An 18,606-nucleotide genomic window follows, 5' to 3' on the forward strand; every position below is an offset into this window, starting at 1 on the left:
GAGCTATCAGGCCTCTGATACTGTGCAAATACAGTAAAAGAAAGTCCTGGCTCTGAGGAGCTTGAAACAATGTGCACATAGAGTGTATATATGTCTCTTTGCACATTGAGACCCTGATCCAATACCCACTGAAGGCAGTGGGGCTGGGAAAGGCTGAATCACAAACAGGAGTTGTTCTGGAAGAAAATCCATTGCTATAACCCAAGGGTTTTTCTTAATAGATTTCTTTTAAGATCCCCTCTTCTTGCTTTGTAGGCACTGGATAATCCTTCATTCACTACTGAGGCATCCAGCAGTCCTACGTAAACAAATCAGAGCAGCTGTCTGCTCAGCACGTTTGAAAATCTGACCACTTATTCGGATGCCTATATATGGATCCTAGGAGTCTAACTTCAAGATCCCATTTTAGAAAATCTTGGCTCAAATATTTATGGACATTGTTTGGGACAAGAACCAAATTGCTCCGCTTTATTCATCCAAGGCTCAATTTAAACATGCTATCTATGTTGTGTGGGACAAAGCCTCCAGTCTTCACCCAAGCAAAAATTCTCAGGCTTAAGGCACTAGTAAGAATTGGCACAATATTTGTGTCTGTTACAGGTTAACAACTCATCTCAAGTAGGTCTTTGCACTTCTCATGCCAGTTACAGGTCACAAAAACACATCTATCTTACTGCAAAGGGCTAACATTTTATGACATGAAAGCAAACAGTAAACCAGAAAAAAGACAAGGAAACGGCTACTTTTTCACGTCTTCTGAGGAAGCAGTGGAGGTGTTCAAGACAGAAGCGCCTAGCACTGTAACTGAAAATACAAGCTCAGATTCAGTAGTTATAAAAGGGCAAGATTTTACTTGTTTTAAAAGGAGAGTCAGGGGAAATAAAGCTAAAGAGGATTAAATAGATGGCACTTACATGCCAAGTTATGATGTGTGAACAGGGCTCTGCCACTGAAAGCAACACATGACACATGGCCATCTGAAGAGAACATCCTCTGGTGAGAGAATAATTCCTGTTTCCCATTAGTTAGTTCCCAAACTTCCAATTAACACCCGCAAAAAAACTGGCATTTTCCTCTCTAGAAAAAACGTTTGTTTTTCACCCCCCCCCCCAAATAGAACCCAGGTCTCCTGAGTCCCTGGTCATTGCTCTATCCAGTAGGCGACAGTGCTTCATCTCCATTATCAGCCTGTCTTTTCCAGCACTGTTCCTCTTAGCTGTCTGGGAACGTCACCTTCCACCAACCGAGAAAGCTGACGAGGCATGGAACACTCCATTTGCATACTTCTACAGGGCTGTTGGTTTTATGCCGTATTCTATACACGTTACACATCAAAACTAATACTCAAAAGCATATTTTTAAGGACCCAAAGCCAAGCACTCAAGAGTTAGGTAATGCCAGAATTAACATGGTCTGTGCCACCTTAATTGCCCCCCCCCCCAAACTCCCCATAGCTCCTTTGAAAAGCTCAACCTAAGGCCCACCATCTGCATAGCACCATTCTCTGCGCTGTGGAGCACCAGTCACAGATCCAGGCCCTAATTCCACTAGACACCATACGTACCTACAACAACAAAATGCACCAAAGAGATCAGAGTGTGTGATTTTATCCAGACTAGTCTGCCCGTCCATATTTTAAATAAAGCAAATTCATTGGGGCACAATCCCAGGTTTTCCTAAGCCTCTTCGTCACACTCAGCCTTACCCCAGTAAAACTCGTGATCTTCAGACATGCTCATATTAGCACTGTATTAAAATAAAATATATATACACACACACACATACAGAGGTTACAATCATACGACATAGATGTATAATCAAGCTTAAGGACTCATTAGAGCTATACAAATTGTCCCTGTATGAACATACATATGTGGAAAATACTGTAAATTCCTTTAAACTGCTAATAAAGCACACTGCAATTACTCCCGCCGTATGCTGTATGAAAGCTAACGGAAGACGAGCCAACGCTGTGTTAAAGCTAAGCTGCCAAGAGACAGTGAAAGTGCAGCAGAGCGTTTGCCCAGTACAGCTGTTAGACAAAATATATAGGAGAAAATGCAGTGCTGTAAATAATACAGGGAAACAGGACAGCAAGGGATCACAGTATGGTCTCTCTAGCACCACACGCAATACAGGGAGTGCAAGAAGATGGAGAATATTTTCAGAGCGGGATTTTGTGGGAAGTGGAACCAGCTCCCAAGACATTTCTACACTGTAAGATACAAACCGTGTCTTTGGAGTGTAGTTGTGAAACCGACGCAGCCCATTCGTTCCATAATAGAAACCACGGCCACTTTTACAGCAGAGGCAACAACAGAAGCAGCAGCCATGCCAGGAATAAAGGATGGTAAAGGGTTAGGGTCCCTTTCCCCTTCAAATGTCAGCCCACCAATGGCACTTCTATTTCATCTTGCCTCAGGTTAGACGCTGAAGGATAACTACTGAAGTCTGAGCAGAAACAAAGTGAAAATTCTCCTTTATTATACAATGATTTCCAGCATAAGGTATAAGAAAGCGTTGCTGCTGTTTCAGGGCTAGCTTTAATCTCCATGAGTGGTTCAGACCATTGTCCTTTAGACCTTGATCCTGTGAAATAATCTGTGTACGTCTGTATTACTAGTAAAAGTCACTTAGATGAAGGGGGGTGTCTTCTCTTTGGAACAATAGATGCTATTACCATGAATACAGTTAATCTTTCTGGCACTGCTGTGTCCACAGCAGAATTGGAGTTTCTGCTTTCACTCTCTTCCAGGGTGATGGACTCCATGCGACAAGCAGTTAAGAACATCACAATATAGCAGTTAAATCGCCCCAGGAGAGCAACAGTGTAAGTTTAACAGCTTCATGGGTGAACTGACCTGGTGATCCATTGAGTGACACCCTCTGAATGGTCCTGGCATAGAGCCAGATTCTGTTCTTTGGAGGTGCATGTGCAGCTCCTATCAAAGTCACGGCCCAGCCTCTCCTGCCACATGTAATGCTGCTGCGACGGCTAGGTGAAGAACGATCAGCTGAAAACCGGTAAGTGCTGCCTATTTCGGTTCTTACTCCTGCTCATCACGGCGATATTTCAGCATTCCCAGGAGGTCCGGTTTTACAGAGACCACCCCCGCAGACTTGAAAGGGAGGAAAGCGCTGCCTGGTAAAGCCATGGAACGAGCATTCACAGCACTCAGACAGGAGGCCGGGCTTGGCCTGGAGAAGCAAGCAAGAAGGAATGAGAGAGAAAAGGATGGAGCCAAACCAGTGACTAAAGAGGGGCAAAGAAGGAAGGAGTGAGATAGGTGAACGGCTGAGAGGATAGAAGAAGAGGGGCAAACAGTTTGCAAAAGGCAGCTAATGGAGGCAGAAGCTATTATTAAAACCAACACAGCAGCCAGGTTACACAACATAGTAAGGTGCAGTTTATACAACTGGTTGTATACAAACACGTTTGTAACCTGCTATGGAACCCTTACAAGGTTGTAGCTGTTGTGTAGATGACTCAGACAAAACCCCAGCTGTCCTAGTGACAGTTTTGCATGCCTAAGTCCTGCAGGACCCAGACCCAAATGGTGTAATTTACATGAAATACAATTCAGTAGACTGAGCTGCTTAGCACACCAGATCCAAAGCAGTCCTTAACTTAGGCCAGAGTCTGTCCTCCCCACTGCTGCAATGTTTGTACTACTCATCCGTAGGTTTTAAACAAATCATTTTTCAGCAAGCACCTACTGTGAGGTTTATACAGTAAACTAATCTGATCTCTAGGACTAAAATAGAACCTATTAAATATAGCAACATATGTATTAACTACTGTGGCTCCGTTTTAGAGTTGTGAGACGTATTAGACACGCTTACTACAATTTTTTCACATTAAGGCCCCTCCTAACAAAAAAAAAAAAATGCAACTAATAAAAATGCCCATTAAAGCCAAACCATATCACTCAGACACTAAAATAAACAAAGAAAAGAGCTAAGCAATGTAACACCCCGCATTAGGCATAGAAAAACCAGTGAAGCATAACAAAGATCATCCCTAGCTCTCCCTTTCATTTGTCTTCCTCTGTTTAGCCAATAATTCATTCCAGTGACTTGAACTCTTGGAATATTAACTGGGGTTGGTAAATAGTGCATGTAAATTACAGCCAGACCAACAGAGCTGAACGGATTTACTGAAGCTCAGGGCCCAGTTCTTTGTTTAGCTATTGGATAAAGAGTCAGAGATTTTTAAGCCCGAAGGGACCCGTGTCTGATCTCCTCTATAACACAGGCCATAGAATTGCACATCTTAATTTCTCCATCTAGATCATAACTTCCAGTTGAGCTAGAGAATCTCTTTTAGAAAAGCATCCAATCTTGATTTACAGAGTTCAAGTGACAGAGACACCTCCACACTGGTCAATTATTTCAATGGCTAATTACTTTCACTTCAAAATTTGCACTTTATATAGTTCCTTTTACTGATACATTATTTAGGTTAACCCCTTACTGCCTGAATCCCAAAATTACCCCAGCTCTCTCTAACAGTCTGCTGCCAACTCAAAGATATTTTTTCAAACCACGTACTTGAACATTGGAGTGGAAAAGCAAACTGTCAATAATAAATATTTAAACACACAAAATATTTACTTATTACAAAAGAAAAATAAAATCTTGACTACTGATAAGCCCAGCTGGTGTCCGGTGTGAACTTGGAGAGACATCACTTCAGTCTCTGTGCCAGACTAAATCATTCATTGAAATACATGGGGGTCGCTTGCCAGATTCTTGTATATTAATGACTGAAAGCAAACATTACTGAAGGGAGAACTGAGCAATGAAACTGTCCAACTCAGCGTCCTGACTGAGCATGCCTTTTTGCATGTCGGAGAGCTCTGTTAAAATGCCGCAAACCACTTGGATTTTGTTGCATATGAAAGTTTGTGGGAGGGACTGGTGATCTTGAAGAATTTCCCCTTAAAATTCCTGTTACAATAAAAATAAGTAAATGAATGATGAAAGAAAGAATAACGTTTCCCCAATACAAAATCGGCATTCAATTCTTTGTACATATAAAGTACATTCTAGACAATGCAATTTAGATGCAATTGCAACAGGCATGTAATGTAGTGGTAGCATCTGCATCTGCACATTAGCAGAAGACTACAGTGCAGCCAAAAGGGCAGAGTCTCTGCTTCCCCAAAAGCACTAACTACCACCCCTCTGGCCCTTGCTGAGGTGATCCCCTGCAGATAATCTTAGCGTTAGCTTCAAATCCACTGGTTCCCAGTATTGAGAAGTGGATCCCAGATTAGTCTATGGAAACGGGACATGAAGCAGGTAAGAGGGAGGGTAGGAGAAGCTTCAGAGTCCACTCTGTTCCGTATCACAGCGAACACTCCCTTGGCTATGGGTAAAATGGTGCACAGGTCCTGGAAAGAGGTTGGTTTCCCCTCTAACGCAGGTGGGGGTGTAGTGGGCATACCCAGGCACAGCCCCATGGGGCCCAAGCTCCAGATCTCATTGTGGAACGGACTGTCAGCGGACAGCTGTCAGCAGACACCACCAACCAATCCCCTCCTCCCCAAGTCATAGGTGGAGCCTTTGGATGAGTTGAGAAGGGGAAAAAACCCAACCGCTGCCATCTCTGCCGCCGCCCCCCCATGGACTGAAGGCAAAGCAAACAGTGGAAAGAGAGAAAAGAAAGGAAGAGAGAGTCACTCGTGCCGTCATGGCGTGACAAGGCGAGACCCGGAAGTGGCTACAGCAGAGGTCCCCAAACTATGGCCCACGGGCCGCATCCGGCCCATCAACACATTTTGACCAGCTCGCTCCACCCTCCCGGCCCCGCCCCTCTCCCAAGTGGGCCCCGTGCTCCGCTCCCAGCCCCCCTCTCCCATGTGGGCTTAGCGCACCCTGGCCAGCACCACACCACTCCCGGCCCCAAGCAGCACCGTGCGGCAGCCGCTCTCCATTCCCAGCCCTGCCCCTTCTCCCCGCCCCTCTCCCACGTGACATGGGCCCAGCACCCTGGCCAGGAGCGGCCCCAAGCAGCGCCACGCAGCAGCTCCCCCCTCCCGGCCCCTCTCCTACATGACATGGGCCCTGCCACTCCGACCCGACCCACCGTAAGAGCAAGACTGAGTGGTGTGGCCCTCGCAGCTGAAAGTTTGGGGACCCCTGGGATATCTGCCGCTCCGTTACAAGCGGTTCTGATGTAAATAGGAGTGGGAACCATTGCTCCTGATCATGAAGCTGAGACTCCTGTCCTACCCCTGAGCTCTTACCCCTTGGAAAAGTGTAAGCCTCAACCTGCACTGCCATCTGCAATTCACTGACTGGTTACTGTTCAGCGAGCCTTACTGCTTTCACAGTGCGGTCCTTCCCAGCCGCGGCAGTCACACCGGTAGCTTCCGTTCCTGAGCACGCACATTCCCGCGTTCATGCACGGGTTAGGTTTGCACAGGTTCACCGGGCGTTTAGCCTCTGTAACAGACAAAAACACAAACAGAATGGCAGGCTCTGGCATATTACAGAAGATTAACCGCTCATACCCGCATCCATCACGAGCATGCTGGCATGACAGCAAACGTTACCATAGCAGAGAAAGTCATGTAGATTTACAGGAAGATGTAGAGGGAAATAAAATACTTGACTGGCAGGGAGCCAAGCCATTTGTGTTGCTGTGTGTCCAGTGTAACAGCAAAACACCATCAGTTAAAGTCTAGAAAAGGTCAGGGAAGATGATTTACTTTACTTTGTTTAAGAGCCTCGCATGGTTCCCACTAAGTCAGAGGGCCCCTAACAGGTAACATATCATGGGGGAAAACAGAAGAATGTTTTAAAACTCTATCATAAATGTGTATTGAATACAGGACCAAACGAACCCCGAGATCCAGACATCCCACACAATGGAGTAAGACGTGGTTCCTGTCCCAAACAGCTTACAATGTCCTGCAGTCAGCTCTGCTGGAACAAACCCCAGAGCTTGTGTGCAGAACCTGGCAGAGACCAGACAAGACACAGGCTAGCAGCTTAGATTTAAACAACAACAAAAAAGGGGGGGGGGAGTTAGGGGGGAAGAGATGATTGGTGGAAAACAAGGTTGGAAAGATTTCTGAAGAAATGGATTTTTAAGAGGGATTTCAAGGAGGAAAGTGCATGAGCAAGAGCGAGAGAGAGAAATGCACCAGCTCTGCTAATATAGCAGGCTATCTCGGTCAGCAAGACACAGAACGTTTCATGCCATTTTGCTGTAAATACAGACGGTTAAACAGCAGCATCTTAGAAGAATCTTCTTGTACCATAACTGGCAATTCTGCAACAGTGTCTGAAAGCATTTGAAATTCCTCAGCTAAACAATGAAGTGGCTTAGAATTTGGGTGTTCTAACCACTTCACTTTTGTTCTCTCATAGCGTGGGTGCCTGGTAAAGAACATAAAAATCAGGTCCTCGATCCTAAAAAGAGGCTCATTTGAATGATTTTTTTCTATCATGATTGTGTCTAAATAGTTATCTGTCAGAGCAACCTGGGATCACATTCATGCGCTCTCCATGGAAAGTAGGAGGTAATGCAAAATACTGCAATGTACCGGTTATTGCATGTGCATGTGGTCGCCCTCTATGGGATAGAATAAGAACTACTCATCCACATGGCATAGCACCCTGTCCCTCACCCTGCATTTGTAGTCTTTATTTAGACTGTAAGCTCTTTAGGGCAAGGATCCTCGACTAACTCTGTTTGTACAGTGCCTAGCACAATGGGGCACAATTCTTGGTTGGCGCTTGGGCATCATAATAATAAATAATAACTACATCACTCGCCGCCACCGGAGATTCTCCTTTAAGATGAAAGGCTTAGCTTCTGAAGCAGAAAAATCCTGCGTTCAATCCCCACTCTCATTAGGAAATTCCAAAAGGCCACAGTGACGTTCCTTAACAGCTGTGGATTGTTACCGTACACAAGTCCATAACCAGACAAAGTATGCATTATAACAGGCATGTCAGGTGGATTTCTACTGTCCAGCCAACCATCAGCGGCTCATCCTTTAGCAGAAGATTAATATCAGGATTCCACTACCAAAGTCCATGAACTGTGACCAGTATTTAGGTTTTACACTGAAGCAATTCACTGAGCTGCTCTATTTGTCCAAGCTGGGGCCAAGGAATAGGGGTGGAGGAAGGGGTGTCAAAGAGTGTCCTGAAAACATTAGTCTTTGATCCAACCTGCATTTCACATACTTTTATCATCAGAACCCATGATTTTCCTGCCTCTGCAATCATCACACGGCCTCCGGTTCTGTTATTATGTCTCAGGCTTTAAGCAGAAGTCGAAATGATAGGCTTTGTCTGTTACACTGCCCTTGTTCCCAGTCTGGGCACTACAAACAATTACCAGCACAGGCGAACAACAGCTGCAATTCAGCGTCAGGAAATGCTGTGTTCCTGCTCTGTAATCACTGACTCGGCACCTTCTCCTTTTCAGCCAAGGCCTATGCAACACTTGAGCAAAATTTCTGAGCACTTACGTGGAATTTACTTCACGCACAGACTTTATCGGCCCTCTTTGAACATGGGATAATACATATTTCTCTACTGCACATCAACTACTATCAAAACTGCACAGAGGTGTCAAGATTCTTCCTTGTTTCTAGTAAAATGCTATGCCCTAGCAGCGTAACCCCACTGACCCAGTGCTCACCCTGTGGATATTTCTTTGTATGCCCCAACATTAAGCACTTCTACAGAAGGGGAACTTTAAGGGCACCCTGTACTTGGACTGCCATCCACAAAACAAAGAGACAAGGTGGGTGAGGTAATAACTTTTATTGGACCAACAGCTGGTGAGGTGAGAGATGTTACCTCACCCACCTTGTCATTCCAATAAGGACCAAGAGGGCTACAACTATATTGCATACCCACAGGCAAAGTCCACTCTCTCCTGTTGTGCAAACTGCTGAGAATTCCTGAGGAATTACCTGCGTTCCCAGTCTCTTTTCTTTAAAGGACAACTGAGTGAATAGAGGGAGCTGCTGAATAGGTCTTTAAGGCTGCACTTTTACAGGCCGTAAAGTGTAAACATCCCAGACTCTAGGCAGGGAGGAATTTGCAGGTTGTGACTGAGAGGGTTGTCATGTTGTCTCAGTCCACAGGATGTAGTTTTAATGGTAGGAATGCCCAGAAGTTTGCTCTCATGTGCAAACAGAAAATTAGCCAGGCCCTGAGCACCAATTGTTTCACCACATACCAGCCAATTCAAGTAAACATCATTTTTCTCTTAGGAACTTAAGCCATTCCATTTCTTCAGTGGGGGACACATGATTCGCTTGTCTTGTTGGGCATCCTTTCGTCTTAGGGCCTGCAGTCTCTCAATAAGACACCTATATTCTGGGTCAAACTTGGAGGTCCTTAGTTAGGCAAACTCCCACCGAAGTAAAAAACTGACCCTGAAGGTCAGGAAAGCAATAGAAACACTCAGGACACAGAAGAGAAAGAGATCCCTTCTTTTGCAGCAGGGACCCCAAACATCTTTTGCAATCTGCTTCCACCCCACCTACCCCAACACACTAATGATTCACTATAAAGCTGATCACAGCTTCCTCAATCTGCCATGCCCCCACCCAGCATAAGAATTTCCCTCTGCATCATCGCATTCCCTTCTCTTCCCCACAGAAAGCTGGGGAGGATTTGATAGTACTTTTTTTCCTTCCCTCAAAGCATTAATAAGCATTTAACCTACATCAGTTTAAAGCCAGCAACACATTCCTAAGAACCCGGCTTTGTAAACAGAATGCACTGACCCTTCCAAGAGAAGCTGGTTTTTATATCTTCGCAGCCCACACATGATCACTTTCTGATGAGCCAGCTCTTGAGCTTTCTCTCTCTCCCACCTTGGATATAGGCAAGTGCATCTTTGAAGATGAAACATGGATCAGCGGGGACTCTTTTGACCTTGGATGCTTTCAGACAATTACAGAATTTTCTGTACCATTTTCTGACCATCTATAATCACTTCAGCCTCACCGCCTTCCAAGTGGAGTTTAATCCCATTTCATCTCGACTTTATCTGCTCATAAATCATTAGCCCATCTGCCATCTCTCTTAGCCAAGGCAGTGCTTTAAAAAGATTCTTCAGTCCTTCCTGCAATGCAATTACCAAATATAACCATTTCCCATCTATTGACCTTTAAAGCAGTTACTCTATGTAGAAGTGTTATTCTATGTACTTGGCTAGGCAGTTATATGGGCCCCATCCCTGGTAGTAACTGACCACTTCCCAAGTTTTCAAGGCTTGATGGCCATAACATCCCTTTACAGAAGGATGAGTCGCATTTTTATAGACCGTAAACTAAGGCAGAGAGAGGGAGACACGGTAATTTGACAAGATCACACTGGAAATCTGAGGCAGAGCTGGTAACTGAGCCCAGATCTTTTGCCCTAAACTCATGATTATCCATCCTAGCTAATCGCCATTATTTGTCCATTGTTTATTCACATTGTGATAAATATATCTTCAGCTCTCAAAGCACTGGATTGGCTTGTACTGGCAAAGCTTCACTATCAGTGGCATGCAGATAAAAATCTTGTATAAATATATGCCTAAATCAACACAATGGGGCTGCCTGCCTGGGTAGCAAAGCACTGAACCTATTGCACTACGCACGTGTGTAACCATCAAGTATCTACGCATGTTCTTAGAACTAAATTACAGTAATCACCTGAATTCTTCCCACTTAATACAAGTGCCTCTAAACAGATCCACCTGTGTCATTATCCTGTACATCTCACAAGAAAACACAAAGAAACAGCTTTTTAAAAACCAACCCAGACAGTCATTCCTTTATTCCCCTTTCCTTTGATCAGAAGAGGACATCCTTCCATAGTTAGCAATGGGGTCTTTACCACTGACTATCTGGGGCATTGACCTGTTCAGAAAAATAAGGAGGAAAAAAAATATCAGAGGAAAATACATTTATGTCCATGTCAGGTCTATGTGCTTATGGGGGCCGTGCATTTAATGGAACAGCCCCTTCTTTGTGGGCCACCGTCTCCAGCACCCCAGGGTATCTGCACACGATCCCTTAGACAGCAGCACTTCACCAAGCAGCTATAGCAGAACATGGAGAGCACTAGCAAGAAGCACCCAGCATAACGGAAACCATTTGCAACAAAGGCAAGTTGCAGCGGCCCCACCTAAACGCCCGACCTAAAGCTGCCATGGTTGATCAGTGGCCAGTAACTACAGGGGCAAGCAAGTCAGTCACAAGCAGCAAGGGAACAGGAGACAAAAGGAAGGAAATGACGGGACTGAGCCACAAGTTTCAGATCTGGATCCAAACCTGGCCAAAGCCTGCTGGGAGAGAGGACTCGCACAATCAGGCGCTGGAACCTTCCCCGGGGCCCATAAGGAACTCGACACCAGCTGCTTTGAAACATTCACCGTCTTTGTGCCCCCTGTAAGAACACTGCATTGGATGCCTTGAATAGGTACACACTTAAAGCTAGATTTAAACATTCTTGTGCCTCCAATACACAGAGAGAAGCTGATTTAACCCAGACAGGATTACAATAGGTAACCACGACTGGCAAACTAGCCAAACCAAACCTAATGGACGGGACTGAGGCTGAGCGAGATCCTTGTATCTCTCTGTTTTATAAGGCTGCTAACAGCTGGTTTCTGGGTGCAGCCACTGGCTGCACCTTACGACCTGAGAATGGGAAGTCAAAAACCATCCTCACCTTCACATATTCTTTCAGTGATAAAGTCTTTGTAATTGCGTAGATCCTCATAAGACGAAACGTGTATCAGGTAGTTGGGAGAACCAGCAATCCTCAGCAGCGTGTCCCTCCGCACAGACCCAATCCCAACGACAAACACCGACACGCCATTGCTTCGCAGCTGCTGCGCGGGAACTATTGTGTCCTCGGTGCCGCTGCCTTCTGTGATCACAACCACAGCCTTGCTCACCCCAGGCCTGGCCCCTTTTTGAACAGTCATGACATCATCATGAACATGCAGCAAGGCTCTGCCCGTAGAGGCCGAGCCGCCAAGGAAAGGCGCTTGGTTGATGGCCTGGAGGAGAGCTGAGCTGGTGACGTGCGCATCCAGAGCAAATGCGGTGCGGGCCCTGCTGCCATAGACCACGAGGCCTATCTGGGTGACGTCCCGATTGATGCTGAACTGCAGCGAGCTGCTACTGACGAAGTTCCTCAGCCATCGAAAGTTCTCCCTGCCAACTCCAGCCGAGGCATCCAAGGCAAAAACCAGATCCAGAGACTGGGATTGGCAGCCTGTAAAGCAGACAGCAAACGTTAACCCTTTCAGAGTATAGTCGTTACTGACCGAGCAGAGCCAAGGAGTTGCCAGGTTCTGCTCTAGGCAAACACGTCGTTACTGAGTGGTAACGAGCTGCAGCATAATGTGGAACGGCAGATTGCAATTTGAAATTCATTACTATAGAAATTTACCGCCCCATCGTAACGAGCAGCTAGAGAAGATAACCCCCAGCTATACAATCAACACACACACCACTGCATTAGGTTATAGTTCTCGTTTTTTTTCACGTGTTACACTGCTTTGAGCGAAATCCTCTAGCCTTTCATCCTGGCAAACCTCACTGTTGCAAGTAGGAATTCTGTGAGGATTTCAGGATTTGGCCCTTCATTTAAGAGAAAGTGAGGTGACCAAGGTCATGGGGATTCCACCTATTAATGAGAGACATGCATATGACCAGACGTGAAGGCCGCATTCATTCATTTGTACATTCCTTATCAGCCACTTATCAACATTGCTTGCAGAACAACAATGGAAGATATCAAATGTTGCCATCTGAAATGGACAGCCTCTCTAGCCGCTGACACAAGCTAGCTCTCCAGGGATGGGGAGTGCTCTGCAGATAAGTGTCCAGGGTTCTGGATCAGTCTCCCTGGATTCTGGGCCACTGTGGTTTGGGGAACAGAAATTCATGCTTTTAACTCTCCTGTTCCTTAAATCTTGAACTCCCTCGAACAGTGACGCTCTCAGTGCCCTACGGTCGATAGCCAAGCCTTACCTTGATGATTGTCTATGCTGCAGATTTTTTCCTGCAGCTCAGGGATCCTGTTGAACAGATCCTGGGGGCTGGAATAGACAATTGTCCGCTTGGGATTCCCCGTCATGCCGTCCAGCTCTGCTCTCAAGAACTCGCTGCCCGCGCCGATCAGGAAGAGCCCTCTGCCCCTGGCATATTTAGCTGCTTCTACCACAGGATCCTGGGAGCCCGCATTAGTGAGCAAGACAACCACACGTGGGAGATCGTCGTGAACGTCCGCAAATGCTGGAGTGCTCTTAAATCCATGCTGCGTAACATACCGAAGGGCTTTGCCGGTTAAGGTTCCCCCTCCAATGAAATGCATGGCGTCAATACTCTTCACAAGATGGAACACATCCTTGTACTCGCCCACTTTGATCGGGATCTGGACATCATTGCTGTACTGGGCCACTCCAATGTTCGCTGGGGAGCCTTTGCTCAACGCTGCCTGAATGAACCTCTTCAGGAAGGCCTTGTAACGCAGAAATCCCTCCAAGGCGGTACCAGAGGAGCTGTCCATCAGGAAAAGGAGATCCACGCTGCACTCCAGACTCAGCTTCGGTGCTGAAAGCAAGGGAAGTGAGTAACTGCATGCAGTGCAAGAAATAAAGCACACTTGATCCCCAAGCATATCATGTGGGCCTCCTACAACCCCTGTGATCTGCAGGAGAGAGAATGCACACCAGCCTCGCTGTCAAGAAAACAAAACCATTTGTCGGGCAACATGTTTTGTACAACACGAGAACCACCCCTCGGGATGCCATTCGCTTTGGTGGGATGCCACAAGTGGGATGCCACGGAAGGGGCTGGGGAATACATTGTAGGAAGTGGTCCAGAGTGGTTCAGGCATCTTTTGATACACCTCCTCCCCCCCAGGTTTTTGCACTTGATCTAAGCTCCACAGGCAAAGTTCAGGGGCGCAGCATGGCCAGACCACTTCTAAGCAGTGGCCCGGTACTAAACCCACACAGGTGCTGCGGGCGCAGCGCAGCGCACCATTCAGGCCGCATGGTCGCAACGCCATTGACGTTTGACCAAGCTGCCCCTCCGGACCGATAGAGGGTGGCCTGGCCCATGGTGTTGTGACCTAGCACACGGGGAGTCTGTTCCCATAGGGCCGCGTGCAGGAGAGCCCACTGAAATCCAACTCCTAGTGGCAGTGACTCTTGCACTGTGTGGCTAAGAGCCAGGGGACACTCCCTGGCCGACGGGGTCCCCTGCCAGGGGGAAGGAGAGGAAGATACAAGCAGGGACCAGAACAGGGTCCTTTATGGGGAGGGAGGGGCAGGGACCAGAATGAGCCTCTCCTGCCCCCTGGAATATCTCAATTGGCACCCTGGGGGTCTTCTTTCTTGGTGCCTTCTGCAGCTACAAGGTCCCTGAGGAGTGACCAGGTAGGATCCTCCCTTGGAGAAGCAGATAAAGCTGAATGTCCTCAGTCGGCACCTGTTGGCAGCAAGTCCCAGTCACTGACATCCCTACAGCCCCATCTCACAGGATGGGAAAACAAACTCAGTTTGTGGAGCAGGGTTTAAAAGGCAGTGGTTAGCCCCAGCCCCATCCAACAAACTGCATTATAATTATACACCACGCCCGTTACAGGAAAACGGGCTGCAGACGGATGGTCCCAATCAACAGATCCAAGAGCTGACACCACACCGGTGGAGATGACGTAGGCACCACATACCGCAGCTGGCATCTCCTCCAAATCCAACAGGACACACACAGTGGTATCTTTCTAATCCCTCTGGAACGCACGTGCCTCCATTGTGACAAGGCTGGGAATCGCAGGGATCTGTAAAGGTACCAGATAAGGAGAAGGCAAGAGCCTGGACTGGGCCCAGAGAGAAAACACAGTCACACTACACCGTAGATTTGCTGTAAGTGTTTTGAGCATATGTCAGAAGGGCTCTAGATCATTTGGAAGGTAATTTTTCCCTCGTTTGCAGAAAGGTCTCAAGGGGCATTTTCTCCACTCAAGTAACACACAGTGAAGCAAGGTGTGATGTCTGTGTAGATTTGCTAGACAGCGTGAAAGATGTACAAAGATAGACCCCATTAGCAGAACTCAGTAATTTCTTAAATTGAACCTACTTACGTTGGAATGAACACGAGCAGATCCAACTGCTTAAAAAAGCCTGCCCTTTGTAAATGCTGTTTTGTAAAACCACGTTACAATTCAGTGTCGGCTCTGCAATGCTGTCCATTCCTAAGTGTGGTTTGCCACCTTGCACTTGAAGTGCTGTGGAGTGAACTCACTTACATCTAGGAAATGCTGGAGTAACTCCACTGGAGATACAGTGGTGTGAATCTGAAGTAATTCTATTGAAATCAGTGCCGTTCCTCCAGATTTACACTAGCGGAGAAGAGATTAGAATCTGGCTCATTCTATTCAGATTCCTTTTGGACCATATGGTGCATATTCAGCACTTATGATTCTGTAGCTCATAACACTTTCGGCTGAAAGGCTACGGCGACAAATAGTGAATGCAAGCAATCCAAAACACTCTGCCACTGAATGCTTCATCTCCTGGGCTGTATTTATGAAGTATCCCCCTGGCATACCATTGTGACACCATACACTGACAGTATAAGGAGAACAGTTCTCGAGCTATCCTTTTCATTTTCAAATCCTACCCTTTCTGTCAGCGTTTACTGCCATTGCACATACAAATTTTGGTAGCTCAAGGAATCTTCATTTCCTCTCCAAATCAGTGGGCTTAAACATGGAGCTTGGATGATGTGGATGTATTTTCAAAGGGCATTCAAGGAAAACAAAGCAATCAGACCATTCCAGGATTTGAACCACTGGGTGGTCTGTCATCTTGGTAAATCAACGAGATTAGCTATTTCTACACAACCACAAAACCAAATTACAACTACTAAATGTCAGGCTCCCGCTTAAATTAATGATACTGATGGTTCCAAATTAAACGGTTGCAGGCATCTTACTCAACTACAGTTTTGGGCAGAAAGTGGTAGCAATGCAATCCCCAAACTAATGCAGTACAGTAGAATCTCAGAGTTACAAACACCCCATGAACAGAGCTTGTTCGTAACTCTGAACAAAACATTATGGTTGTTCATTCAAAAGCTTACAACTGAACATCGACTTAATACAGCTTTGAAACTACTATGCAGAAGAAAAATGCTGCTTCCCCTTTGTTTTTTTTAGTAGTTTATATTTAACACAGCACTGGACTGTATTTGCTTTTTGTGTGTGCGTGTCTCTGCTGCTGCTTGATTGTATCCTTCCAGTTCCAAATGAGGTGTGTGGTTGACCGGTAATTCTGAGGTTCTGCTGTACTTGGATGCTATTTCTTGCTGGCTCCTGCAGTGATGACAATGCTAATTTGGGAATGGTGTGATTCTATCAGCAAACCAGAAGGTGAAGAATTTCAGATTAATTAAAGGTGAGACAGATCCTCCATGAGTGAAAGAAGAGACTGAAAGGTAACTGGTTTAAGCCAGCAGAACGATTTCATGGTCAAGAACGAGAGAAACAAGCAGTCTCAGGATTTTCTTTAGTGGTTAATGAAAGACTGGTAAAGGGTCAATTCCTCACTAAAACCCATTAAGATCCCTGGTCTTCTGACTCTGGCTGAGGAACTGAATGTGGTTAAAAAATAATCACTTGAATTTAGTTCACTTTTTTTTCCCCTTAGTCTGTAAACAAGATTTCAGAAAGATGAAGTCCTACCTGGGCATGTAGTTCGGTAGCATCTCGCTGGGTGTTTTACCAAGACTCTTTTCCAACTAAAACAGAAAGATGGATTAAAAAATATGAAATTGGACTGACCACACATTTAAAGATGAAAAGGCATTTGCAAGTCTGACCATTAGTCAAAATTTCTGACAAATCAGTTTTCCCTCAGGAAATGCAGTTCAGTCAAAATTGAAACATTTTGCAGGAACAGGTCGATTTTTGACAACATTTCATGTGAAAAAGTTGTAATGAATTATTTAGACTATCATTTTGGTTTACTTTGTTTAGACTATTAACTATTTTATATTATAATATTTTAAAATACCAAAATGTTTTGATGGTTTTGAACTGACATATTTTGGAATTCAAAAAAAAATATTTCTTGTGGTAGAACAAGGATTCATTCTGTAGGAAATATCAACTTTTTGTTCGGAATCTGAATAAAAACAAATTTTGAAATGTTGCAATTTCCCATGAAATGCAAACTCTGGTTTCCAACCATCTCTAACTTTAACGGTTAATATGAGAGCATGGGTTGTACTGGGAAGCAATTTTTGACCCCCAAGAATCCCTCCCCATGAGATCAAGGAGTGAATGGTCATTGATCATCTTATTGAAATCATTTCTCTTATCTTAAAGGTGAGCTGGAAGGGAAAAATAAATTAGGTTTGTGTCCTTTTTTGCTTGTTTATAACATGCAAGAGGGTAGGAAAGTTTTCTTTTAAAAAGTGGATTGACTCCCCATTTTTTTTTTCTATACCTTAGAAGTATGCGTGTCAAGTTTAGTCTTCTCGAGTTTCACTGGAGGACTCATTGGGGTCTTAGAGAAGTGTAGTGTGGCATTTCTCAGCCCTTAATTGAAGTGGAAAGGATGCTCCACATTTAACAGAGCTTTCCTTCCAGTAATTTGTTAGACATTTGAGTTAAAAAAAGTCTTAGATTTCAAACAGCCTGAATAAAAAAAGATTCCCAGCTCAATTAGTCAAGTTTCACTTCCTTGGTATCTGATGTCATAATCTTACTAGTTTCCCAATGTTTTCCAGGGTAGACAAAAACCTGAATTTCTAGTATGAAAAATAAGGCAGGGGAAAAACACCAACAATTCCTCCCCTCATTCAGGCTGTCTTTATACATCATATAAACAAACAAAAAAGAAAAGAGCACAAACCTACATTTTCCTTTGCAGGTCACTTTAAAATTACTTCACTTATTGTACAATCTACAGTAATGAAGCTTTTAGAAGGCATTTGATTTCTTTTAGGATCTGACAAATTTCACAATCTTTCAGATACATCCTCACCTCAGCATGAGGGGAATCTCCTTGTGCAATTCGCTGCCACTGACCTCACAATATACCTCTTTGTTTGCAACCTATCTGCTTAATATCTGCTTCAGTATGAGTGGGAGTTGTTTTCAGACAGCCATTGAAGCCTCTCCATAGCACAGACTAGTCTCCCAGGACTATCAGGTCAGCTAAACATGGAGAAAAGGACTTCTCTGAAAGCAAAAGCTTGCACAGCTAGCTGGATTCTGTACAGGGTCAGCAGAGTGTCTGGGATTTATCCACTCTCTTTATTGAGTAGAATATAAGAAAGTGTTGCACAAACAGGAATTGTGTGAAATGCATAAATGAGGCAGGATGGTCCAGTGGATAGGGAACCTGCCTGGGATTCAGGGAATCTCAGTTCTATCCATTGCTCTGCCACTGACCTGCTGGGTGACCTTGGACCAGTCAGTGTGCCTCTCTGTGCCTCAGTTTCCCCTCCCACCCTTTGCTTAGATAGCAAATTCTTGAGGGCACAAACTGTCTCTTACTATATATGTACAGAGCCTGTCCCAACCTTAGCTGGGACCACTAGGTGCTGT

The 18,606-nt window shown here is 45.2% G+C and overlaps 1 protein-coding gene across 1 annotated transcript in view; it reads right to left on the reverse strand.

The window, feature by feature from the left end:
- Positions 1-4,228: 4,228 nt before the first annotated feature.
- VWA2 (von Willebrand factor A domain containing 2) overlaps positions 4,229-18,606 on the reverse strand; it is a 39,417-nt gene continuing 25,039 nt past the window's right edge. The window contains exons 8-13 of the mRNA XM_067537029.1: positions 16,735-16,790; positions 14,722-14,829; positions 13,017-13,598; positions 11,704-12,255; positions 6,328-6,450; positions 4,229-4,950 (exon numbers count right to left, since the gene is read on the reverse strand). Coding sequence (XP_067393130.1) covers positions 4,817-4,950; positions 6,328-6,450; positions 11,704-12,255; positions 13,017-13,598; positions 14,722-14,829; positions 16,735-16,790 — 1,555 coding nt within the window. The 3' untranslated portion in view covers positions 4,229-4,816. The remainder of the gene's footprint in view (positions 4,951-6,327; positions 6,451-11,703; positions 12,256-13,016; positions 13,599-14,721; positions 14,830-16,734; positions 16,791-18,606) is intronic.

This window comes from Emydura macquarii, unplaced genomic scaffold (genome assembly GCF_026122565.2).
Source record: "Emydura macquarii macquarii isolate MOO-44397 ecotype Brisbane River unplaced genomic scaffold, CSIRO-AGI_Emac_v2 contig_3692, whole genome shotgun sequence".
Taxonomy (NCBI): Eukaryota; Metazoa; Chordata; order Testudines; family Chelidae; genus Emydura; species Emydura macquarii.